Source organism: Chanodichthys erythropterus, chromosome 11 (genome assembly GCF_024489055.1).
Source record: "Chanodichthys erythropterus isolate Z2021 chromosome 11, ASM2448905v1, whole genome shotgun sequence".
NCBI lineage: Eukaryota > Metazoa > Chordata > Actinopteri > Cypriniformes > Xenocyprididae > Chanodichthys > Chanodichthys erythropterus.
In genome coordinates, this window is record NC_090231.1 from 18,640,993 (window position 1) to 18,654,113 (window position 13,121).

General features: G+C 37.0%; 1 protein-coding gene across 1 annotated transcript in view; it reads right to left on the reverse strand.

Annotated features, from left to right (window-relative positions):
- Positions 1-13,121, reverse strand: part of cgnl1 (cingulin-like 1) — a 33,216-nt gene that overhangs the window by 2,709 nt on the left and 17,386 nt on the right. Inside the window, exons 9-18 of the mRNA XM_067401936.1 lie at positions 10,268-10,474; positions 9,884-9,988; positions 8,486-8,638; positions 8,102-8,272; positions 5,237-5,395; positions 5,038-5,127; positions 2,031-2,114; positions 1,765-1,889; positions 1,546-1,654; positions 1,154-1,317 (exon numbers count right to left, since the gene is read on the reverse strand). Coding sequence (XP_067258037.1) covers positions 1,154-1,317; positions 1,546-1,654; positions 1,765-1,889; positions 2,031-2,114; positions 5,038-5,127; positions 5,237-5,395; positions 8,102-8,272; positions 8,486-8,638; positions 9,884-9,988; positions 10,268-10,474 — 1,367 coding nt within the window. The remainder of the gene's footprint in view (positions 1-1,153; positions 1,318-1,545; positions 1,655-1,764; positions 1,890-2,030; positions 2,115-5,037; positions 5,128-5,236; positions 5,396-8,101; positions 8,273-8,485; positions 8,639-9,883; positions 9,989-10,267; positions 10,475-13,121) is intronic.

The window sequence follows — 13,121 nt, forward strand, 5'->3', positions numbered from 1 at the left end:
CATAGCAAATAGTGGAGCTCTGTAGCTGCCTACTGGATAAAGTAATAATTTTTTTTTTATTTTTAAAACTGCATTTTTCAAAAGATGGGCAAAATTTTACACCTAACCATGTCAAATTATCCATGTTATCCCCATGAATGAAAGTTAGAAATGTGGGTCTTTTATAAAGTGAATTTTACATAAAAAGCTGCTTTTGTAGAAAATATTTTTTAACTTATTTATATAAATTTAAAATATACCATAAATCCTCCAAAAACTGCATACATGTTGAGTAAAAACATTAATAAACAGAGTAAAATTACATTTGTTTAAAAAAAAACAAGTATTTTCTTACAAAATTACATTTTGTTGCCTGGGGTCTCCAGAGACCCCGAACAGCAGGAGTGTTACTTTTTTTTTTTTTTCACACTAACATAAAAACATATATCATTCCAATTAATTTTTTTATTTGTAGATCTAGAAAGTGTTGACAACCATACAAAGTCTCATGCCATTTGGACAAAGAATTTTTTTTTACATTTCAGAAATCATCATTTGGGGTCAAAAAGACCCGAACAGCAGCAGAGTGTTAATACAGTTACATTCACACCCAGTTCAGTTATTTACGGGAGTGACATCCGGAAATTTTCAGGACTCGCAACTGCATTTTTGGAAAACCTACGCTCTGAACGGAACCAGACTGGACAAGTAGTTGTCTTCTCACGTCACACGGTGCGAGAGAGATGCTTTGCGTTGCACAAATGCATGTCTACCTAGTGTTTTCATGTGTAGTTTCGATACGTAACTTACAGTGATGGAGATATGTCTTGAAAACCATAAGGGTCAGAATTTGTGTGTATTGTATGGTTACTGATAAGAGAATATGTACTTGACGCCCATTGCACATTCATACAGACAGTATTCGTGATGCTACTATAATTTGCTGTGTGAACAGGACATTTGGAGACCCAAATCTCAAACTGACAGTATGAAAGTAGCCATTGTATCATATACCTGGACAGACATAAAGAGTACAGCTTGATTTCTACTGCACATAGTCTGTGAGATGCCATTCCATCAGTGGTAATGAATTGCTTTAGCTGACATCCTGGTGTTCAGAGTTAAACCCAGATCAGCATTACTGTATTTATCTCAGCAAGGTTTGAATCGTTACCTCATCTCACTGCGCAGTGCTTTGAGCTGACTCTGGAGTTGTTCGTTGGCCTCCTGCTGCTCCTCCAAGTCTCTCTGCAGTTTCTTCTTGTTGTGTTCCAGGCGGTCGATCTCTTCCTCCGCCTCATCCATCTGCCTCTTCAGAGCCTTCAGGCGCAAGTTCAACTACACACATACACACATCAGATAAGTACAATATTGAGTACAGATTCATCACAATTCAACGTTGTTGCACAGTGTTGCAACATACCTAAAAGACCCACTGAATATTATTTCCAAAGTTAGTTTTAGATTTTAGCAATCCATCTATGCAAGAAAATTGACTCTTTTAAAGAAAGTGGGTTAAAAAGTCTTTTTTTATGTTTTCCTCTCAGTGGAGGGATGTTTACTGACCTGATCTTTCTGATCCTGCAGTGAATGATGCTCTTCATCTACTTGCATCATCATCTCCTTCACTTTACGCTCTAGCCGACGATTCGCCAGCTGCAAGTTAGCTCGTTCCCTATTAAATATTTAATGAAGTTACTTTTTTTTTTACTTAATACCAAACATTTTACACAAATTAACTGATTTGATGTCTAGTACACCAGTTGCATTTGTTTCCTCGTTTACCTCTCCTCTCCTTCTAGTCTTTCCTCCAGTTCCTGGATGCGGTTCTCCAGCTGGGCCACCAATCCCTCTTTACTAGGCTTGTGAGATCCCTCCAGATAAGCAATCCTGCTCTTCAGATCCTTATTCTTGACACAGAAAAGAAAAAAGGAATGTATAATTATATGTAAAGAAGGTTACAGCTTTGCTAGTTGCAGAGGTCGAAAGCAACAGGAGCAGATGACGGTCGGTTTAAGGCATCGATCAGAGTCAGACGGGTTTGTTTTTACCTGTCTCTCCAGGGAGATTTTGTCACACTCCACATCCTGTCTGCTGGCTCTCTCCTGCATCAGCTCATTCCTCATCTGTTCCAACTGTCACACAAACACAGCAACACAAACGTTAATGGCAAACCTCCCTAAAGCAACACACCAACAATAACAACCTCCTCCCCAACTAAAAACATGCCAGTTTGTGAATTTTTCCCTGTCTCGTCTGCTCTTTACATTTTGCTTCATATAATTTGGAAAAAGGAGCCCTAAAAGGCATTAAAAGACATATTTTCATGATAATTTATAATAGTTTTTAAAAACTAAATAATTTGGTGACACACTGCTGTTCAAAAGTTTATGGTCAATATGATTTTTAAACATTTAAACTCTTATGCTCACCAGGACTGCATTTACTTGATCAAAAATACAGTAAAATAGTAATATTGCTAAATATTATCACAATTTAAAGTAGTTGTTTCTATTTGAAGATATTTTAAAAATTCACATTTATTCCTGTGATGGCAAAGCGGAATATTCACCAACCATTAAGGCCCGTTGACACCAAGGATAAATGATAGTGATTTTTATATCGATAAAATCATTCTAAATATAAAAGAATAGCAGAGTCCACACAACTAAAATAACGGCACAGAGAAACAATATTATTAGAATCACTTTCAGAATGATTTTTTGATAAACGATAATAAACTTTAAAAACATTGACAGCCAATCAGAATCCATCCTGCTTTAAAGAGCTAGCATTTAAAGTAGCAGATGACAAAACTGCATGCTTAGAATAAACAGAACAATATCAAGCGTTGGTGTGGATGCTAATATAGTTATTATCGCTATAGTTATCTTTATAGCTATCATTCTTAGAGCGAACATGCCTATACTCCTGCCTTCAGAGTCACATGATCATTCAGAAATCATTCTAATATACTGATTTGCTGCTTAAAAAACATCATTATCAATGTAACATTTTTTTTGTGGAAACCGTGAGTTTTTTTTCAGGATTCTTTGAAGTCTTTGGTAACATCATAAATGTCTTTACTGTCACTTTTGATCAGTTTAATGGATCCTTGCTGAATAAAATATTAAATTCTTTAAAAAAAAAAAAAAAAAAAATGACACTGTCCCCAAACTTTTGAATGGTAGTGTATGTGGTTTTACCTTTCTAAAGTTTTTTTTCTCAAATTGGAACGTTGAAACATTATTAGATGTTGATGGATAATATTTGGAGCAATAACATCATGTACAGCTGTACATTTTTTTTTTTTTTTTCATTACCCAACTTGAATGTTCACATTTTTCTATAATTCCTCCAAAACGTTTACAAAGCACCTGCCTGAAATTCTCCAAACAGACGATATTTCTCATGGACCTCACAAAAGTTGTTAAAAAGATAGAGACGGCTTGCCTTAAGACAGTGAAGACAGAAATGAAAGAAGGGATAAAAATTGAAAAGGAGAAATAGAAATTGATCGAAGGAGAAAAGATGGCTCTTTTTGTCTGCTGCCAGGCACTTAGAGTGGATGATATTTTATGCCAATTAGCGTGTGACAGTGGGGCTCAGGGATGAGGGATGGGTTGTGTGTGCCGCTCGACCCTGCAGGGCGCTGCGTCAGCAGAGCAGAAAACACACTGAAACTAATCAAAGCACGAAAGCGAGCGAGAGCAATGCAGACAGAGAGAGAGGGAGAGAGCCAGAGAGCATGTGAGCAAAGAGCGGGAGATTACTCTCATTTAGACAGCCGCTCATGCACCTGCTGCCATGGACGCAGGTGTGCCCATCCTGACACCACCTCCCACTTCTGTAACCCACCCCGTCTCCACAGAGCCCTCTACTGTTTCCACGGAAACTCACCTCGGCCTTAGCGTAACACTATTGTGTCATTATGTTTGCCTCGATTCTCTATTTCCAGACAATTAAAAAAAGCTCACACGCTCCTCTCCTTCATAATCTATTAATCACGTCTTCAGCCCTGGTCTAGATTTGTCGCTTTTTAAGGGGTCTAAATGTAGTGCGACAGGTGCAGTCGGACCAACGTGCCAAATTAGCTTTTGGAAACAATAAGCAAGGGGACAAATTTGGGCTACTTGTGAAGAAAGTTCAAGAAGTCATGGGTCCAACCAAATGATGCATGATTCTGAAATCAAAAAACAAACTTTTCCAAGTACATATAAAAGTCTGTCTTGCTTCCATAAAAAGCAATGAAGCAACACTTTAAGACTGACATTGTAGAACAGAGCTTGTTTCTCAGGAAACTTGTATCATCTTTGCCTCGAATTGCGAAATGTTCCCTTTTCCGGCCTTATCGGTCAGGAAGGAAGACTGCTCTAAGACTGCTTGCTTTAAACCTCTGTTTGGGCGATTCTGGACGTTTCACCAAAATGATTTCTGAGTGAGCTTTGCCACTGGCGACTTGAGATGCCTGGCCGCTCACATATTTTGTCCAGAGTGGAGCTTTAGAGAGAGCTCTTAATTGATGCCTGAAATTCAGACAGGCGCTCTTTCACCAAGAGGCAAGCTGCCAAAGAGAACGATTACGCAAGCTCCTTTTACAATGCACTCCCACTCCATCTTTCTCTCACTCTGGTGTGAATTAACTCTGAATCTTGAGTGCGACTTTTAAAAGAAGAACCCAACAGTGGATCAAGTGTTCAAGTTTAATTCCGTCACTTGTATTTTACCAGGATTGAACAGTGTGTGTGTGTGTGTGTGTGTGTGTAGCTTGTAACAAAGTGCTCATGGAGATTTTGAAAAGACTTCAATCTACATTATGAGCAGCACATATTTCACAATTGCGTTCATGCAATCCTTCAGTTTAAAAGCTTAGAGATATGTAAATACACCTCATAAAGAGAAACATATGGGATAACAGCTGTAATCTAGAATCCAAAATATAAGATAGTTTTGGTCACTGCATAATTTCCGTTTGTGTCATTTCATAGTTGTAATAATTTCACTATTTATTATTGTAAAATATTCACAACTAAAGTGAGTGTGTCAAAAGAATCTCACCTGTTCTCTTCCTCGGTCTATTCTCTCCATCAGCATGTCTCCACTCTGTCTCTCCTCCTCCAGCTCAACCTGTACCGCAGACAGACGGTCCTATTGATAGATAAAAACACCTTCTGTGTTACAACAAATTTACATTACAACGTAGTCAATGGTTCAATAAAAAGTTGATGACAGTAAAAAGAAGACATTAGTGCTGCACCTCTAAGACTTTAACTTGTCTGGTTTTGTCGTTTGAGTGGGCTTTGGTCTCGGCCTCGACCTCTAGTTCATAAACCTTCTGCTCCAGGTCCTTCACTCTCTCCAGCGCTTCATCTCTGTCTGTCTGACACTGCCGCAGATCCTCCTGCACATGAGCCAGCTGAAACACACAAACACATTCACATTGTAGTCTCTGTTATACCCTTCTACTCGGATAGCTGTAAACAGGCCTAGATGAAACAATTTTCACATTTTAAGAACTGATTTAGGGAGAAAATGTGCAGAATTCTGTAGTGGATTTTAATTGGATTGTAAAAATGTGATCAGACAGAATTACACTCTTATTGGTATCTGAAAGCATAATTAAATATGCCAATAAACAAATACATAAGTGGTGAGGGATTTATAATTGGATGGATGGATGGATAGACATTACTTTATAAAATTCATGAAGATTTGATGTTTTTAAAATCTTATGCTCACCAAATCTGCATTTATTTGATGAAAAAAAAAATGAGGAATAGAAATGTCAAAAGAACAGAATTTATTTGAAATAAAAATATTCTGTAACATTATAAAATTATTTGCTGATTATTTCTGCCACTTTTGGTCAATTTAATGGATCCTTGCTGAGTAAATGTATTATTTTCTTTAACAAAAAAATTGTATTGACCCCCAAACTTTTGAACAGTAGTGTAAGTGGTGAAGGATTTATAATATATGATATTATAAACAATATTTATTTATAATTTATATCTATCACAGAAGCAGAAGTGTGATAAGGCTCTATATCAGATGATCCATTATATATAGTTCAACTTTTTGCTGTTCTGTTGCTGCAGTTACATTTTTGGCCACAAGATGCTGCCTTTGTCTAGAGTGAACTCTAACCACATGTGAAGTGTAAACTTCAAGATGAACAAATGATTTTTGATCTTTACTTGTGCTTTAAAGAAACTGGGTAACAAATACTCAGAAAAGTAGAATAAAATGTGTTACTGTGTATTCTGCATGTAAGAAGCATACAGCACGTTTTGATGTGTTTGATTTGAGAAGCTAGCAGCAGAGGTATATCGCTCCAGAGGAAACAGCTGTAGGAGTGAGGTCATGATCTGTATGAGGAGAGTGTGTCAGAGAGGAGAACATGTGCACGATGGAATTCTGGGAGGATGAGGTGTCAGCAGGTCATCGTTCAGACCCAACACTCCCCACAGGAACACAGCATCCTTCTCTTCCTTCACACACAGCTGTGCAGAGGAGGATGTCTCACTGTTCCATCTCTTTTCTTCTTTTTATTGTTTGCTTTTCTGACGCTCTCTTCCCTTCTCCGCTCATGAACTGATGTTTCACAGGCAGCAGCACAGAATTACAGTCAGTCAGTGACTGAGTGCTGAAAGTGGGCCAGATTACACTCTCGTTCTCAGCTCATAAAGTGTTAATGAGATTGGGGGGGTGGGTCCAGTCCCCACTGTTCCACAGGACCTCATTCACAGGGCTGACCAATAATGCCTGATTCCCATATCAAACAATAACATTCCTCAAATGCCAAAGTGCTGTGACAGGGTTAAATCGCATAACAGCAGAGGTCAAAGGTCAGTCCCACTTGGAGTTGTTGAGTACATAAACTGAAAGACAGGGACTGCGAATAGGAACTAGAGTGACTGAAAAAACTGATCTGCCAAAAGAATGTCGGCCGATGATTAATGGTGGCAAGGAACATTCCAGACGTTTAACACTGAGAGAGTTGATAAGATGATATCTCCAGAGAGACAGAGATCCACTGAATAACACTGAAGTTATGCAAATGTTTAACATGACATTTGATGGATTTTACATTCAATTATAATTCAAGCTGACTGTTATGCTTCTTCAGAAACTCATGGTTTTTAAGAAATGCAAACTTAACTTTGGCTAGATACTCTTCCCATATTTACATGATTTTTTTTGTGCTGTTGGATAAATAGACCATAAACTCTGAGCATAAGGGCTTAAACACTGACAGGCTCCTCCGTGTTTCGTTTTCAAATGTTTAGCAAAGAAATTGAGGACAAGAAAAATGTGATTTTCCTATCTGCATTCCAAGTCAAACAATCTGCATAATAAGGGGACATTTCTGAACATGTACTATGGTAATACCACGGTTTTGGACATTATGTTTTTGTAGCACTTTCCTCCTTTATATATGGCAATAAAGCTCTTTTTTTCTTTCTTTCTTTCTTTCTTTCTTTCTTTCTTTCTTTCTTTCTTTCTTTCTTTCTTTCTTTCTTTCTTTCTTTCTTTCTTTCTTTCTTTCTTTCTTTCTTTCTTTCTCATTCTCTGATTTTCTGAGTAACAAAGGACCATGGTATTACCTAATATCATCAACAATAACACCACAACAGTACTGTTTTTAAGGGATTATGTCAACCAAGGACTTTAACGATAACTATAACGACAACTATAATTTTTTTAATAATTATTCTGATTCTATAAGAAGAGGGAAGTCCACATCAAAACTATAATGTTAATGACAGAGAGGTACAATTTCATTGGAATCACTTTCAGAACTATTTTTTTTCCAGCTGATAAATGCTAAAAACATTGACAGCCAATTAGAATGCACAGATTTTAAAGAGATTGAGCTTTTAAAGTGGCCTTTAAAAAAACTAATTTGTCCATTAGTTTGGACACTAGTTATGGTTATCGCTCTTGGTCTGACCGGGTCTTGATAAAGCAGTTGTAGCTCAGACCAGCTGGTTTAGTCCAGTTGAGTTTGTGAACTTGTGCATTTCAGGATTTAGAAATGATCTGCTTTGTTTTTTAGACTTGGCTTCAGGTTGGTGATTTTTGCTGAACTTTGTTGATATAACCACTCTCCCCCACCCACCTCCTCCTGAAGGGTCTTGGCAGTAAGACGGGATTTCTCCAGCTCCAGTCCTCCCTCTCTCAGCTGTTTCTGCAGCTCCGCCATCTCCCTCCGGTTCTTCTCCTTATACATGTCTATCTGCTCCTGCAGCTCCTGAGTTGAGCTCTGAGATGCCTCCACTATCTCATTCATCTACATAGACAGAGAGAGATATTGAAAAACTAGTAGGACAGAGGAAAACAAATTTTCAATTCCTCAAAAATGTATCGGCTGCAGCTCAGGTGTCTGTGATACAAATCACACTAAAAAAAAGCCTAAAAACTATTGAATCCAAAAGAAAGCATGTACTGAAAGCAAGATTAAAACAAAGCATATTATCATTCAGGGTTAACTCCATTCTCTCACCTCCCGTTGGAGTTTCTCCACAGTTCGGTCCAGCAGCCTCCTCTCATCTTCAATCTCATTCTTGGTGTTTTTAAACTGCTCTTTCTGACTTTTCTCCTCCTTTAGTCGGTCCTGCAGCTCATGGTGCTCTTGAGTCATTTTGGTCAAGTTTCTCTATGGATGGCAAAGTATCAATTAACAAAGTAAAACATGACTACCCTTTGCCCAATTATTAAAAAACAGTAATGGTACTCTGATTGTTGGGTTGATGAAAAGACACTGTGTGACCAAAATGAAACAACATATACATTTCTGAAGCAGTAAAAATGACATTATTTAGAAATATTATTATTATTTCACCTCTAATTCAGACTTATACACTACTTTTAAAAAGTTTGGGGTTGGAAAGATCATGGAAGATATGGAAGAATGGAAGAAAGAGATCAAAACTGTATCAGTAGAACTTTTATATTGTTACAAAAATACATTTCCGTTTCAAACACATGCTGTTCTTTTGAAAATTTTTATTCATAAAAAAAAAAAAAAATCACATTTTCCACAAAATAATAATATAATAATAATGTTATTTGAGGAAAATTTGTCATGACATAAATAAATAATATATTGTAATAATATAATTGTGACGACCAGGGCGGGCGAGAGCCGCGAGGGAACGGCGCGAGGCCGGTGACGCAAGTGATAACGAGCATCACCTGGGAGGCGCACCAGCCTTGAGTCTCTCACGGAGGAGCTCCGGGAGCATAAAAGGAGGAGCGACGACCGTGAAGGACAAGAGAGGACCAGGCCTGGACTTTATTTTATGTTTTATTATGTTTGTTTGGCCGGCAGACGTCCGCATTACTTTCGTTTTGTATTTGTTTATTTTGAAGTTTTGTTGAATGTTCGCCGGTTCCCGCCTCCTCCTTCCCATATTTACGAACTGTGTTACAATAATATAATATAATAGAATATGATTTATTTTAAAATACATTAAAATAGAAAACAGTTATTTTAAACTGTAATATTTCACAATTTCTTTAATCAAATAAATGCATCCTTGGTAAGTATATGAGCTGAACAAAGGTGCAACACTCACTCTTCAAAATTCAAGCTTTATTAATTAAAACAACATCATGTTGTTTTAATTAATAAAGCTTAAACTTTGAAGAGTGAGTGTTGCACATTTGTTCAGCTCATATCTTTTTTGATTTATGGTTGCACCTCCTCTTCTGTTGGTAGAGGACCTCTTTATAACATTTGTTACATATCTATGGTAATTATATAAGACATTTTAAAAAATCTTACGACCCCAAAGTTTTGAATGGTAGTGTGCATAAAGCAACAAATTCATAATAACTCAACCAAACGTGATTCTTGCAATCTCAGCTCCTGCTCAGAGTTGGGCTTCCCGAGTCTCACCTGCACATCCTCTAGGCGAGTGGTAAGCGCGTGGTTTGCACGGGTCATTTCCTCTTCCTGTTCCCTGACCTCAGCGAGAGACTCCTCCAACTGCCTTTTCTCTTTCTAGTTACAAACAAACACATTACAGATGTTTTACTTCTCTGTGTCTGCTTTTCTAGACACAGATTAAACCTTTTAGTCCTCAGACTAAAGGGGAAGAGTTAATGGGGAATCAGTGCTGATGAAATTTCAGACAGGACAATCTTCATCTTTATCTGTGGAAACTGCTAACCATTAGAATGTAAATATACTAATACCAATATAAAAGTAATCGATATAAATGTGTATAAATATAAGTGTGCTTCTTTTACACACTCAAACTAAAGGGAGGATTGAAAGTACCTCCAGGCGGCCAGCTCGCTCCCCCAGCCTGCTCTCCTGCAGCTTGGCTTCATCGATGATGCGGTTGAGTTTGGCCACTTCGTTCTCCAGTTCATGTGCCCTCTTGCGGAGTCTATCCACCTCTTGAGACAGTCGGCCTGCCTGGCCTTCGGATACCTTCTTTGCTGCCTCCACTTCCTCCTTCTCCTTATTGGCTGTGACATTGTTCTAGAGAGCACAAACAAAGATAGAGTGTTACATATATATATATATATTATATATATATATATATATATATATATATATATTAAAAAACGTGCGAATTGTGAATTGTAAATCTACATAGTTTCATTCAGTCTCCAAAATGAACACCAAATACAAGGAAAATTGCTTTTGCAGTTGTCCAGTAACTTTTTTAGAAACTGCACCACAACATGGTTAACACTGGACTGTAAGAACAGAAGCCCGATATAAGCAAGCAAGGTGGATGATTCAAAGTTTCACAAACTGTATACTTAAGAAAATAATATAATATTATATTGAAGGTTTATCTAAGCTTTCTTTTCTATAGAAATTCCAGTAGCGCCACGTACACTACCGTTCAAAAGTTTGGTGTTGGTAACATTTTTTGATGTTTTTGAAAGAAGTCTCTTATGCTCACCAAGGCTGCATTTATTTAATGAAAAATACAGTTTTAAAACAGTAATACTGTGAAATATTACTAAACTTAGACTATCAGTTTTCTATTTTGATATATTTTAAATTGTAATTTATTCCTGTGATGGCGAAGCTGAATTTTCAGGATCGTTTCTCCAGTCTTCAGTGTCACATGATCCTTCAGAAATCATTCTAATATGTTGATTTGCTGCTCAAGAAACGTATTAATCTTAAACGTATTATTAATCTTATTATCATCAATGTCAAATATGTTTGTGCTGCTTAATATTTTTGTGAAAATCGAGGTCTGTTTTTTTCTGGATACTTCAATAAATTCAAAGTTAAAAAACAGCATTTGAAATAGAAATCTTATGTAACATTATAAATGTCTTTACAGCTACTTTCGATCAATTAAAATGATCCTTGCTGAATAAAAAAATTTCTTATTAAAAAAACAAAAAAAAAAACATTTCAATGGTAGTGCATGTGTAAAATTCCTGCATTAAGTCATCAGAATGAAATATGAGGAAGAAAAAACAAAAAACAAACTTGCCACATATATATATATATAAAAAACAAAGCAAAATAAAGCTTCATTAGCCAGATGGTTGTCAGTTTAGCTACCATTGAATTTATACAATTTTTGAAGCTGGTTAAAAGAGACATATTGACTGTAGTGCAGGAGCTGCAGTACACATCAAGTCAATGAACTCCGACAACTGAATGTGTCTAATGGAAAAGTGAGTGTTGGGCAACAGGCCTCTGACCTCTGACACCCTCTTAAATGATGTGGGCCAATATAAATGCAGTGAATCACAGCCAACAGAGGTGAGGTTAAACTGAATGACCCTGTACAATTTTTTAGCGTCATCCATTCAGAATCAGCTAAGCACGTCTCCTTCAGTTTCTCAATGACACATATACAGTTTCCTGATTCCTTAAGCCTTTTGACGAGTTACGGGTTCAGCAGCCGTCTCCGAACGTGAATGAATTCCTTAATTAGGCTGTGCTCTGTTGGTGGCTGCTGCTTTGTCTGGTTTGAGCTTTTGCTCGGCCAGTATTACAGAGCACTCTGCGTTCTTCTCCGCCAAGTTTGATGAATAAGCGAGACTGTCCTGTAGAGCTGCCTGTATGTGTAAATGCATTGTGCCATTTTAAACTCATTCTGCAATTTAGACACCCAAGGCCAAAGACACCTAAAACAACACATACAGAACTCCTTGTGAGGTTTTCAGCTAACAAACAAGACAGCTGTCATGCAACAAAGGATCAACATATCCTGTTGATGACAGCTCAAAGATTACACACAACACGGATGGGTCCAGAACTGGATGAGCAGGTAGATCATTTGCTACGCATGAGAGAATGTCATCCAACTGGTTTAACCATCCACTGTGAGCAACTGTGGAAAAAGACAATCCTCCAATTATAGCTAAACAAAAAGCCAAGTCCTAGTCAGTGTTATTTCACTATTCCTGAGATGATATTATAAATATATATATATATATATATTTTTTTAATTAAATTTTGATTTAGTTCTTATAAATATGTTTTCCATTTTAATTTTAGTTAGTTTTAGTAATTTTGTTGTTTTTGTCATTTTTAGCTTTTTTAAATGTCTATATACATTCATTATTCATTTTTAGTATATATTATTTTATTACGTTTATTTTATTTCAATAAATGGTTTTTCAATAAATGTTTTTATATGGTTTTAGTTAACTATAACAAAATTTGTTCTGTCTGATAAATGTTACCTGTAGTCAACATTTTATTTCCTACAAATTTCTAATGTGCTTTTTAAAATTCACACAGGTAAATGCTTTATCACGATTATATGTACCATGCAATAGGTAAGAGACACACTAGATTCTTCAGACAGTGTCTAAAATACCTGTGCCCTAATGGAGTGGAACTACAACTGAAAACCCTGTGATTGGTGAACATCCGGACGACAACAGAGCTCTTTGTGTGTGTGTGTGTGTGTGTGTGTGTGAGTGAGTGTGTAACAAATTCATTCCAAGCCTAACACAGGAACTCATAACACAGTGACTCATTAGCAGGGTGGATTTATGTCAGTTCTGCTTGCAGTTCAAAGTCCTGAAGCCCCTCTTAGAATCCTTCCCCCTCTCTTTCTCTGCTGCCCTCACTGGTCAGTAATTCTTAACTCATTAACTACGATACCTCCCAAAATAACCATGGCCACCCGCCCCAAAAC